The sequence below is a fragment of the Balaenoptera musculus genome, chromosome 10, assembly GCF_009873245.2.
Source record: "Balaenoptera musculus isolate JJ_BM4_2016_0621 chromosome 10, mBalMus1.pri.v3, whole genome shotgun sequence".
In the NCBI taxonomy this organism is placed as follows: domain Eukaryota; kingdom Metazoa; phylum Chordata; class Mammalia; order Artiodactyla; family Balaenopteridae; genus Balaenoptera; species Balaenoptera musculus.
Genome location: NC_045794.1, coordinates 99472907 through 99485278, shown reverse-complemented (window position 1 = coordinate 99485278; position 12372 = coordinate 99472907). Strand labels below are relative to the sequence as shown.

The 12372-nt window shown below is 50.6% G+C and overlaps 1 protein-coding gene across 2 annotated transcripts in view; it reads left to right on the top strand.

Annotated features, from left to right (window-relative positions):
• The window catches only part of SHISAL1 (shisa like 1), an 81471-nt gene extending 74348 nt beyond the window's left edge, over positions 1-7123 (top strand). Inside the window, exon 5 of one of the 2 annotated variants that reach the window (XM_036866712.1) lies at positions 5505-7123. In XM_036866712.1, the coding sequence (XP_036722607.1) occupies positions 5505-5547 (43 nt within the window). In that variant the 3' untranslated portion in view covers positions 5548-7123. Of the gene's footprint in view, positions 1-532 lie in introns of both variants that reach the window. The other variant, XM_036866714.1, reaches the window with a different exon arrangement.
• The last annotated feature ends 5249 nt before the right edge of the window (positions 7124-12372 follow it).

Here is a 12372-nt window from a genome sequence, read left to right as displayed (position 1 = left end):
TTGAGGCTGAAGAGGGAACAATATTAAAAATTATGTCAGAACCATAAGTATTAACTGGGACTATCCTAAGCCAAGACAAATAATCCCCCTGGTAACCGCTGAGGTAAGAAAACACTGTTGGTTTTGTAAGTTGATCTGGTTTTGTCTTACAGATTGAAAATTGTATCTTTGTATCTGCACCCTCTGTTCTAATAATTAGCCTGTTGATTCTCTTGGGTTTTCTATGTATGTGATCTGCCAATAATGGTAATTAGGGCTCTTCTAGTCCACTCCTGACACGCTATGCTCTTTTCTTGTCTTATTGCTTGGGCCAGGGGCACTAGTGCTGTATGAAACCACAGTGATAGCAGACCTGCTTGTCTTGCTTCCAGCCTTAAAGTTAAACAGGTCTCAATATCTAGAAGACAAAAAAATGTCATGTGCTCAGAGAAAAACCTGGCTTCTCCTGGAACCGAGGTCAGAGAGAAATATCCCCAGTGCATCCCCATGGAGGAGACACCATGTGATACTTTGTTCCCTTCTGCTTCCCTAGAAAACCCTTTTGCCGTGCCTCAGGATGGGGGAGGTGAGACCCAAGGCACCTGGCTCAGCCTCCGAGAAGTACCACTTCAAGACGTCAGGGAGAGCCAAGACGGCCACGGCGGTGGCAGAGGAGAAAACGCTGCCTGTGCCCGAACCCTTCCTCGGACTTCTAACACTATGAGCAAACTCAGGGGTGGGGGCCGGGTGCAGGGAGGGGCTTCTGAGCCACCCGTCCGCAAGCAATAGTCCCATTTTGGGCCGGTGGCTTTTGAGAGGTGGCGCCATGGTGGACTCAGGATGACCGACACAGCTGCCCTGGCCGAGTGAAGCCGGGAGGATTCAGGCCATGTGTCGTACCCGTGCGTGGTTCCCTTGCCCCCTCCAGTAGTGGCCTGTGGGCCTATCTGTGTCAGAATATTGAATGTGAGTGTGTGTGCGTGCGTGTGCGTGTGTGTGTGATCAGGGGTATCCTTTTTGTTTGTTTGATTGGTTTTATTGGGGTCCCCCCAAGTTCTCTGATGGGCCTGAGTCACCTTGTGCTGGGGGTCTGGCCCAGCATCCGGGCTCCAGCTTCTTGCTGCAGCTGTGAGCCAGATGGAGTTGGTAAGCACAGGGCACAGCCCCACTGTGTCTCAGGGGGTGCTGGGGATGCGAAATGCCGGTGGGGTTTCGTTCTTATGGAATTTGTTCCCATAATGACAGTGATAATGAGAGACGCATCTCAGGCCATCCTCGGGGCAGGCACTAGATTATCTTCACGTACGCCCTCTCTCATCACCTGGGAGGTGGGTGGGATGAACTCCCTGCAGAAATGGCCCATGTCTCACAGCCAGGAGGAGACCAGTCCTCGGTTTGACCTCAGAGGTATAAGAACCCAAAGTCTAAGCTCCCCAGCCCAGGGTACCCCCAACACAGTCCCTGGAGCATCTCCCCAGTGGCTTCTCAGTGGATGAGCCATCACCCAAGCTCTCCACCGTCGCTGCCCCAGGACCCTGCTACACACGACACATTCTGGTTAAGCACTTACTGTCTGCCAGTCCTCTGCTGGGCGGCGATCGGGAAGGGAGATGAGTCAGGCTGGCCTCGTCCCTGCCCTGGGGGAGCCGCATCTGGTGGGAGAGCCAGACACACAGATCATTGCTGGACAGAGTGATGAGCACTATGGAAGTGCAGAGGGGAAGGTTCTAGAAGCCCTTCCCATTTAAGGCGGGACTTCCACACAAACTTGGATGCCCGTAACATCTGTCCACAGAGCTCACCACCACCACCACCCACCCCGCCAGCCCGGGGGCACACACACGGCAGGGCATGACCTAGGAAATGATCACATAAATCCCCGAGGGCCAAGGTGGCAGTGTAGACACCCTCATTCCCCTGGTGTTAGTGAAGCCAAAATCTCCCCCCAGCGCCCAGCTGGGTGGGCCCGGCTCCTCTGCTCGCATACCCTCACTCAGCAGGACCCAGTGTCTTCCACAGGCCCTCTGCCCATCAGACGTGGCAGTGAGCAGGCAGGCCCCTGCTCGTGGTGCTGGTGTCCTAGCTGGGGGAGAGGACAGGGAAAAAATAAGCAGTGAATAAGGAAGGTAGCAATAGCAGTGAGCCCTAAGCCGAGAATTTGGTCAAAACAATGTTCGTGAGGGTCCTGTTGAGCTTGGGTGGTCTGGGAAGGGCTTTCTGAGCAGGCTAAGCCCAGCTCTGAATGATAAGCAAGAGCCAACCATGGACATTAAAGATAAGAGAGCATTCCAGGCAGAAGGAACAGCTAGTGCAAAGGCCCTGAGGCAGCAGCCAGCTTGATGCTTTCAAGGAACCCAAAGAAATCCAGGTTGGCTGGGACACAGAGGAAGGGTGGAAAGAGAGGTGGGTGAGAGCCCAGATGCTGTGGTCAGCTGTGAGTCACCTTAGCCTGGAAAAACATAACACCCGTCCTTTGATAAAGCAGAAAGAAGTTTCTAGGGTGTCAAGCATTTTCCAGCCAGCCTGGCCTTTCATCCTCTCAAAGCCCATAAAAAGGGACTCTCCCCATTTCGTGGACCAGGATGCTGAGCCTCAGGTGGGTCAGGCGGCTTGCCCAAGGTCACACAGGCAAGCTGAGGAAGACCCGGACCTATGGCTTGAGTCCCGTCTTCTCCAGGGCCCAGGTGTACAGCTTTGGCAGAGGCAATGTCAGAGAACCTTTGCTTGGGGTCTTGATTAGGGATAGGCGTGGCTTCCTTTACCCTGGACGCTGAGACATGCCAGGACCTGCCCCTGGGCCTTGCAGAGCAGCAGTTGCCCTGGAGGCGTGCTCAGCAGCCATTCAGCCCAGCTGGATCAGCACACACCTGCATCCCATGTGCATAGCCTCGGGGATCAGAGATCAGCACACACCTGCATCCCATGTGCGTAGCCTCGGGGATCAGAGATCAGCACACACCTGCATCCCATGTGCGTAGCCTCGGGGATCAGAGATCAGCACACACCTGCATCCCATGTGCATAGCCTCGGGGATCAGAGATCAGCACACACCTGCATCCCATGTGCGTAGCCTCGGGGATCAGAGATCAGCACACACCTGCATCCCATGTGCGTAGCCTCGGGGATCAGAGATCAGCACACACCTGCATCCCATGTGCGTAGCCTCGGGGATCAGAGATCAGCACACACCTGCATCCCATGTGCGTAGCCTCGGGGATCAGAGATCAGCACACACCTGCATCCCATGTGCGTAGCCTCGGGGATCAGAGATCAGCACACACCTGCATCCCATGTGCGTAGCCTCGGGGATCAGAGATCAGCACACACCTGCATCCCATGTGCGTAGCCTCGGGGATCAGAGATCAGCACACACCTGCATCCCATGTGCGTAGCCTCGGGGATCAGAGATCAGCACACACCTGCATCCCATGTGCGTAGCCTCGGGGATCAGAGATCAGCACACACCTGCATCCCATGTGCGTAGCCTCGGGGATCAGAGATCAGCACACACCTGCATCCCATGTGCGTAGCCTCGGGGATCAGAGATCAGCACACACCTGCATCCCATGTGCGTAGCCTCGGGGATCAGAGATCAGCACACACCTGCATCCCATGTGCGTAGCCTCGGGGATCAGAGAAACCTGAGCCTTGGGGAGAGGCGTGTGGGCACAGAGCCAGATTCTGACGTCAGCTCTGCACTGAGACCAGTGTGACCTCAGGCAAGTCCTGCACCTTCTCTGCCTTCACTAAAAGGAAGGGCTCAGACCAGGTCTTTTTAGGGGGCTTGCATCTCTGGCTTCCTGAAGTTCTGGGTGCTGCTCATGCAGCTGTTCTTACGGAGACGCTTCCTCTGCCGAGAAGGAGCTGGTGGCCTTGCCTCTCTGCCCCGAACACTAGAGCCAGAGGTCACTGTCACAGAGGCCAGCAAGGGCTAGGGTTCCCCTGATCTGCATCCCTGGGCTTGAGAACTTGCAAGGCGCTGCTCCTGACTCCACCAGAGGTCTTTCCAGGAGGGACTGACGACCCCGTGGAGGTTGACTGTTGCAGCCGGGCTGGGGATCAGAATCCTCTGTTGTATGCAGGCGGCCCCTCATCGTGAAGCTCAGCAGACATCACAGACTTAGCAAACTGACACAGGGCAGCCTGGGATGCAGGGGACGGAGTGCAGAGACCCACAGCACTCGCTGCCCCTTCCCCGCTGGGTGGTATTGGGCAAATCGCTTCACCTCTCTGAGCCTCACCTGTCAGGTGTGTGGGCTGTTGGCGTGGGACGGAGTGGCTGAGGGGAGAGGGCAGCGTGCGTGGGTGTGAATGCCCATCTGAAAGGCACACGTGTGCGGTTCATTCCCTCTCGATGTCAAGGGCTCCTCAAAGCCCCTGGGACATGGGCCATCCCGACAAAAACCTGCCCCATACCTACCATGGCAGGCAGACGTGCCAATGAGTAGAGTGTCCCTGAGAATAAGATGCAGGGTAGTGACACGTTCAAGTAGAGATTTACAGAGTTAGTGTTTTTTAGTGACTCCCTAACCTGATTTTTCGAGCTGCCTAGTTTTACTTTTTACTGTGAGCTTCTGGCTATAACCACATAATTTGTAAAAATAACAATAATAATACTACGAAAAGAAAAACAAAAAGAAGAGAAAGAAGATGGCAATATGTCTGCTGAGGAACTTGTCTTTGACTCCCTGTATTTGTAAGGACTTTTTCCCACTGGGAACTGTGTGTTATAACGAGCAGTTTTATGCTTTCCTTCTCATCTGTGTATAGCGTAATTGTGCGTTTTGGAATCTCTACGCAGAACCAATACCTGGTAGCACCCGTGGGCCTCTCTGCCCCCACCTGAACCTCTGAGATCCCCCTGCACCTCAAGGAGCAGCCCGCTAGCGCAGAAGGGCCTGGGGCCGCCAGCTGCCAGCCCGACATCTGACGCTGACCGGGACCAATAGGAAACAGGCCTTAACTGAAAGCACACGCATGCACACACACACACACACACATGCACACATGTGATTCTGCAGGTAGATCCCGTCTCTCTGATAAGCCCGGCTCTGATGCTTTAGAGAAATAGCAGGTAGGCAGCTAGCATTCCTGGAGTGGTGGCATTTCCCCTCTTCATCCAAAAAACCCTTCAGGCAAATTCATCCCCAGGACTAGAAAGGAGGACTTGGGGGCATCAGGGAAAACACAGCCAGGAATGGGGGTTAACAGGCTTCTGCTACCAAGAGATGCTTCTCAGCTCACCGTCAAATCAAAGGTCCCTTTAGGCCATTCCTGTCACATCGAGCCTGGCACCGTCTCCCATGCACCCAGCAGACCCCCCAGACCCCTGTCCACACCAGGCCGGTGTCCTGGCCCTCTGCTGTCCCTCCAGACCACGGTCCCTGCCCAGGCCCCGTCTCCTGGCTCCTCTGACACCCCATTTACTGTGTCTACTACTAGAGGTCGTGCCGTAAAAGAAGATTAGTTTCCCAGAGTCACAGACTTTTTAAAAATTGTTTATTGATTTATTTTCATTTTTTCAGCTTGACTGATTGGTCCCCACCAATGGGAGGAGCCATGCCTTAGGTGGCCCTCAGAGGTGAATGTGCAGATTCCGCAGCGATCCAAGTTGACGTGATGGCCCCGAGAGGAGTTGCTGGGGGCATTTCATTGCAGACACGTCCGGGTGGGCCCCCCTCTCTGCGGCAACCTTGGGGGATTCTTATCTTACTGCTCACCTGGCGAGCATAGACAGCGTCTACCTGTCCCCACAGGCCATCTGAAAGGTCAGCGGGGCAACCACCCACCCAGTGAGTGGGTGACACTCTGGTCACTGCCACCTGCAGCCCCAGAACTCACCACCAGGCTGGGGTGATGTCCTGTCCCCTCCAGAAAACAAACACGGCACACCCTCCGTCTGACCAATGCCACGCCAGGCTCCCCAGCCCTTCCTTACAGCACAAATGCAGCCCCAGATGGTGATTAAGTGAATGTATGCAGCTTTGGAGCCCGTGGCCTGAAAACTTGAATGTTGAGTTGAGCAGTCAGGTGAGATAGAAGATTCTAGAAATTCCATTTGTTCATGCATGCATTCATTCATCTATTCAACAAATATTTACCCAGTGCCCCTCCGGGAGCTGTTCCTGCTGTAGACAGAGATGTCAGGGAACATGCCGTGTCTGAGGGAGAGGCTGGGATCACCTGTGAAATGACTTGTTGTGCCTAACGGTTAGGAATGCTCAAATTCATAAGGAGAATAAGTGACCTTGGAGGTGGCATTGTCTCCCCCCTGCCCCGCCCCCAAGTTTTTAGTCCAAGATGCTGCCAGACAGTTGGTGCTAGATAGATGCTTGATGAGTGAGCAGCTTTGGCTATTAGTTACACTCTACCTAAAACTCCTATCTTCACGTCAAAACCCTGACCTGTTTGCCCTTGACAGACTAAAATTCAGGGCTGCTGCAGTGCCCACCTCCAGGGGGCACCGTTTCTATAGACTGTGCTGTGAACAGTGACCCCAGGGATGGTGCAGTGAGGTGCCCTGTGAATTGCCCTAAACTGCTCTCCGAAATGTGCAGGATCCCATCAAAGTCAGCGAACCCCAGGAAGGGTCACCGTGCACATGATCAAAACTTACAGATTACACGGCCTCTGTGGGCATCCAGTGTGGCCACAACTGGAACCAAATTGGTGTCCCCAAGAGAATCTCTTCTTAGAAACTCACCTCAAGTTCTCACCTCAGTTCCTTCCTGTCTCTTCCCCATCTTCTAGGTTAAAGCTAGTGGGATACGTCACTGTCAAATAACCAAACAGTCAGGGTCTGGGTGATGGGCAATAACTAAGTGGGGACAGCGAGAGTGGGGGGCTTTGTCACCCTGACAAGGTAGCACCTCCCCCCAAGTTCGGATCAGCCGGACAAGGGCGCAGACACCATGGGACAGACTTGTCTTTCTCCTGTAAACCCTACTTCACGTGAGCAGGCGTGGGGTCTCTCTGAGAGCTGATAACCGGGAAAACCAAAAACCAATAATATTCCTAATAATAATAATATAATGTAATAATAATAATGTGTTTTACACGGACTGCTGTTGCACTGCTTTTGTCTTTATATACAGTAGTTTTTATAAAGATGTCCTTAGGTTTTAATAAAGGAGTGTCACGTCAACTCTTCCCTGTATTAAAATTTGCTTTAATGTTTCAAAAATGTGCTTGGGGGAAGCTGCGCTCACATTTGTTGTCACTCTGTCGGGAGGGTGGACGACCAGGGCCTGGGGTCTCAGCTAAGGAGCTGCTGGGGCGGTGTTAGGGGCAGCTGATCACATGGGTCCCTCCGGAAAGCCTCAGAGGGTCCAGCCCAAGGGCAGATGGAGAGGCCTGATGGACACCACCTCCCAGAGGGCAAGAGCCAGGTCGGAAAGGAGACAGAGCCTCCAAAGGGGCACTGGCGGGCGGCAGGAGGGGCTGCAAGCCGCGGGCCGTCAGCGACAATTGCTGGGGATGCAGCGTCGTCCCCTCGCACCCCCCCCCAGCACCGCCCCCTTCCCCTGCGCCTGAGGCTGGTGCAGCGTGAGAGCAGCTCTGCTCTCAGTGTGTTTCCAGGCCTGGCTCAGAAGACAGGCCCCCAGTGGCTGAGTCCACCTCCAGCCGGTGGGTCCACGGAGGAGGACCAGACCCCCTGCTCCAGCAGGGACAGACACACTTATCGGGCAAATAGGGGTTTTGCACCTCCAACAACTCCAAGGGGGCCACGTTGGAGCCTCTCCACCCAGTCCTCAACCCCATTCCCAATTTGGCCAGAGCAGTGTCCCTCTGGGTCCAGCTCAGCTCAGAATTTCCGTCTTAAGTGCTAGTCAAACTCTTCCCGCCACCCAAAGGGACTTGAGTCCCATGGGATGGCGCAGACTCTCAGCACACACCCTCCCCCTCCCCAACACCACCAGCCTCATGGCTGGGGCAGAGGAAAAGGAGCAGGAAAAGGCCAGGGGGAGGGACAGGACTGACATCACTGCTTTGCTGCGGGCACGTTCTTGGGGCACGTTGAGGCTTCTTTGGAGAACCCCGTGGAGGTCTTCCATGCCCCTGTTTCCAGGCAAGGAGGACCGGGCCAGGACATAGCCACATGCACACACACACACACACACACACACACACACACACACACACTCTCTCTCACACACCTCCCTGCCTTGGCACTGGGGAGCGGACAGAATAACCTTCTGAGTGAAGATTGTGCTAGAAAGCTGCCTTCTCTCTCCCAGTTGTCCCTTACCCTGGGGCCGGGTCATTTCTGGCCCCAACTGCTGGCAGGGGTGACAACATGAGAAGGTCTCCGGATGCTTCAGGGTCTTGGGCACCCAGCCGAATGTCTCAGACTTGATTGTATGGGCAGTGGGGAGCCATGGGAAGGCTGGGGGCAAAGGGGAGACACCACCGGATCTATCCTGAGGAACAGCAGGATGTGAGCGTGGAAAGGATGCACTTCTGGGCAGGACTTCGTAAGCTGGTGGCCGTCAGCGACGGCGGATGCGCTGAGCATTGCTGGCTCCCACCCCGTTTGTTCAAGGACCTCCACAGCTTCCCTTTACATCCTTCCTCCCCTGCTCCGCTCCTGAGCCACGGGATACGGCCAGCTGGAGCTTTCACAGGAAGAAAGCACAGCCCATGGTTCTTACCGGACTAGCACTAGTTCCCCCCCGGAGAGAAACGTCTGCAGAAAGCAGGGGCCACCTGCCTCCACACCGTGACCAGGCCAAGGGGTCCTGCCGGGACTACCGTCTTCACTCCACACAGGCAAGGGGGCGACCACAAACCGAAGCGTCCAGGCTCCCATCTGCACCGGGTCATGTCTTAGGATAGCGTATATTAACGCATATATGTGGAACCATGTAGAAAAATGGTATACATGAACTTACTTGGAAAGCAGAAATAGAGACACAGACGTAGAGAACAAACGTATGGATACCAACCGGGAAAGGGGGGCGTGGGATGAATTGGGAGATTGGGATTGACATATTGACACTGCTATATATAAAATAGATAACTAATGAGAACCTACTGTATAGCACAGGGAACTCTACTCAATGCTCTGTGGTGACCTAAATGGGAAAGAAATCCAAAAAAGAGGGGATATATGTATACGTATAGCTGATTCACTTTGCTGTACAGCAGAAACTAACAACATTGTAAAGCAACTATACTCGTTTAAAAAAAAAAAAGATTCCATCCCCCGTTGCCTATGACACCATCCCCCTCAGTCCTGCATCCCGGATTTCCCCCTCTGCTGGGTCATTACCACCAGCGTTCGAATATGTCTTCGTTTCTTCGTTTCTTCGCGTCTGAAAGGCGCGCTCCAACATGCACCCCCAGTGATGCCAGATCAGGTCTTCAGATGCCGCCGCCCACCCCAGCCCCACCCTGAGAAAAGCTAGAAACCCTGGGTCACATGTATTTTTTAAAACTACCGGAGGGCATTAGAGAGCTGACAAGGTAGCAAAGAATTTTGAGTTCAAGGTCTGGGAGAAGACAGAAACTCAGAAAGATGAGGTCTGCACTTGGGGCTGCTTTTTCCCTGGGGACTTGCTGATTCTGAAAGAGGGGGATGAGAGGATGAGCCAGGTTTTCCAGCTTAGCAGGCTAGGGGGAGGGGGTTGGAGTCCAGGACTACTTGAGGGAGTGATGCGTAACCCCCACTTTGGATGGGGACCTCAAAGGCTGCACCCAGGAGTAAGGGTGGACCCCCCTTACACTCAGGTCCGCTTCACCTGCGGGCCCAGGGACACCCAAATCCTGAAATTGGATTAAGCAGATCCCAGATTGCTAGCACTCCCATGTAACTGATAGCACCATACGCTGATCTTCCTCCAGAGAGGTTTCATCACCCTAGACTTCAAAATATTTCTACTACAAACAATTTATCAGATCTATTCTGTCTGTCACACCCTCAGAGGTAACCAGGCGTACAATGCAGCAACGTGCGTAAGAAACAGCAGTAATGGATCACAGGAGAGACCCACAGAAGTTCCAAAACAGCTGCACTTAATATGCTCAAAATGTATAAAATCATTTCTAAAAACTGAAAACCATAAAAATATAATACAGGAAAATTTTAAAGAACCAATTAGAAATTGTAAAAAATAAAAAGTATGATAACCAGACATAAGACCTCAATAAATGGGTTTAAAGGCAGATTAGATCGGAAACAAGGCAAGGATGTCTGCTCTCACCACTCTTATTCAGGATGGTGCTGGAAGTTCTAACCAGTGCAACGAAGGCAAGAAACGGAAATAAAAGGCATGAAGATGAGAAAGGAAGAATTAAAACTGTCCCTATTTGCAGATGATGTGATTGTCTACCAAAAAAAAAAAAAAAAAGGCAAGGAAGCTACAAAAAAGACTTCTAGAACCAATAAGTGAGTTCATAAGATCATAGGTGAGCACACAAAAATCGATTGTATTTCTAGGTACTAGCGATGACCATATGAACGCTAAAATTATTACAATATCATTTACAATTTCTTTAAAAAATTAAAGTGTAGGTCTAAAAAAACACATATACGAGTTTTATGCTAAAACTATAAAAAGCTGCTGAAATCAAAGAAGATCTAAATAAATGAGGAGGGGCTTCCCTGGTGGCACAGTGGTTAAGAATCTGCCTGCCAATGCAAGGGACACGGGTTCGAGCCCTGGCCTGGGAAGATCCCACATGTCACGGAGCAACTAAGCCCGTGCGCCACAACTACTGAGCCCACGTGCCACAACTACTGAAGTCTGTGCGCCTAGAGCCTGTGCTCCGCAACAAGAGAAGCCACGAAAATGAGAAGCCCACGCACCGCAACAAACAGTAGCCCCCGCTCACCACAACTAGAGAAAGCCCACGCACACAGCAACGAAGACCCAACACAGCCAAAAATAAGATGTACCTTGTTCATGGATTGGAAGACTCAACATAGTAGAGATGTCAGCTCTTCCCAAATTGATATATAATGTTAACACAGCTTCTATCAAAATCCCAGGAAGATTTTCTGAAGACATACACAAGATTATTTTAAAATTTATATGAAAAGACAAAGGACTAGAAAAGCTAAAACAGTTTTGAAAAAGAAGAATAAAGTGGGAGGTGTCATTCTACCCAATTTCAAGACTTATTATAGAGCTAAAATAAATAACACTATATGGTGTTGGTGGAGGGACAGACACACAGATCTATGGAGCAAAATAGAGAACGCAGAAATGGACCCACACCAAGATGCCCAACTGGTTTTTGACAAAGGAGCAAAAGCAATTTGATGAGGGAAAGAGCATTTTCAACAAATGGTGCTGGAGCAAGTGGACATTCATAGAGAAAAAAATAAATGGAATCTTGACCTAAGTACCTAAGTCTCATACCTTAAGGGAAAATTATCTCTCAGTGGATCATGGGTTTACATGTTTACTGCAAACGATAAAACTGTAGAAAAATTTGAAAGAGAAAATCTTCAGGATCTAGGGCTAGGCAAAGAAGCATGATTCTTAAAAGGCAAAAATTGATCAACTGGGCTTCATCATGATTAAAAACTTTGCTCTGTGAAAAACCCTGTTAACTAGATGAAAACACAAGCTATAGACTGGAAGAAAATCTTTGCAAACTACTTAACCAACAAAGGACTAGTAGTTGGACTATATAAAGAACCCTCAAAAGTAGAAAGAAAAATATGGAATCATAATGTCATGCACCTGAAACTAATATAAAGTTGTACATCAATTATACCTTAATTTTTAAAATTTTTAAGAAAGAGTAACTTAAAAAAATTTTTTAAAGTAAACAGTAAAAAAAAAATCCAAGCAATCCTATTAGATATGAAGAAACATTTTACGAAAGAGGATCTCCAGAAGACAAATAATTTTGATGAAGTCCAATTTATCTATTTCGTATTCTGTGCTTGTGCTTTTGGCTTCATATCTAAGAAACCATTGCCTAATCTGAGATCAGGACGATTTATCCCTATGTTTTCTTCTAAGAGCTTTACAGTTTTAACTCTTACATTTAGGTCTTTGAACCATTTTGAATTAATTTTATGTATGGTGAGGTAGGGGTCCAACTCATTCTTTTGCCTGTGGACATCCAGTTGTCCCAGCACCATTTGTAATTGTCTTGGCACCCTTGTCAAAAACCAACTGATCTCAAATATGAGGGTTTATTTTTGGACTCTCAATTCTAGTCTATTGATTGATAAGTCCATCCTTATGCCAGGACCACAGTTTTGATTAGTAGCTTTGGAGTGAGTTTTGTAATTGGGAAGTGTGAGTCCTATGATTTTGTTCTTCTTTTCCAAGATTGTTTTGGCTATTACGAGTCCCTTGCATTTCCATACGAAATTTAAGTTCAGCTTGTCAACTTCTGCAAAGGTGCAATCTGGGATTTTGATAGGGATTTTGT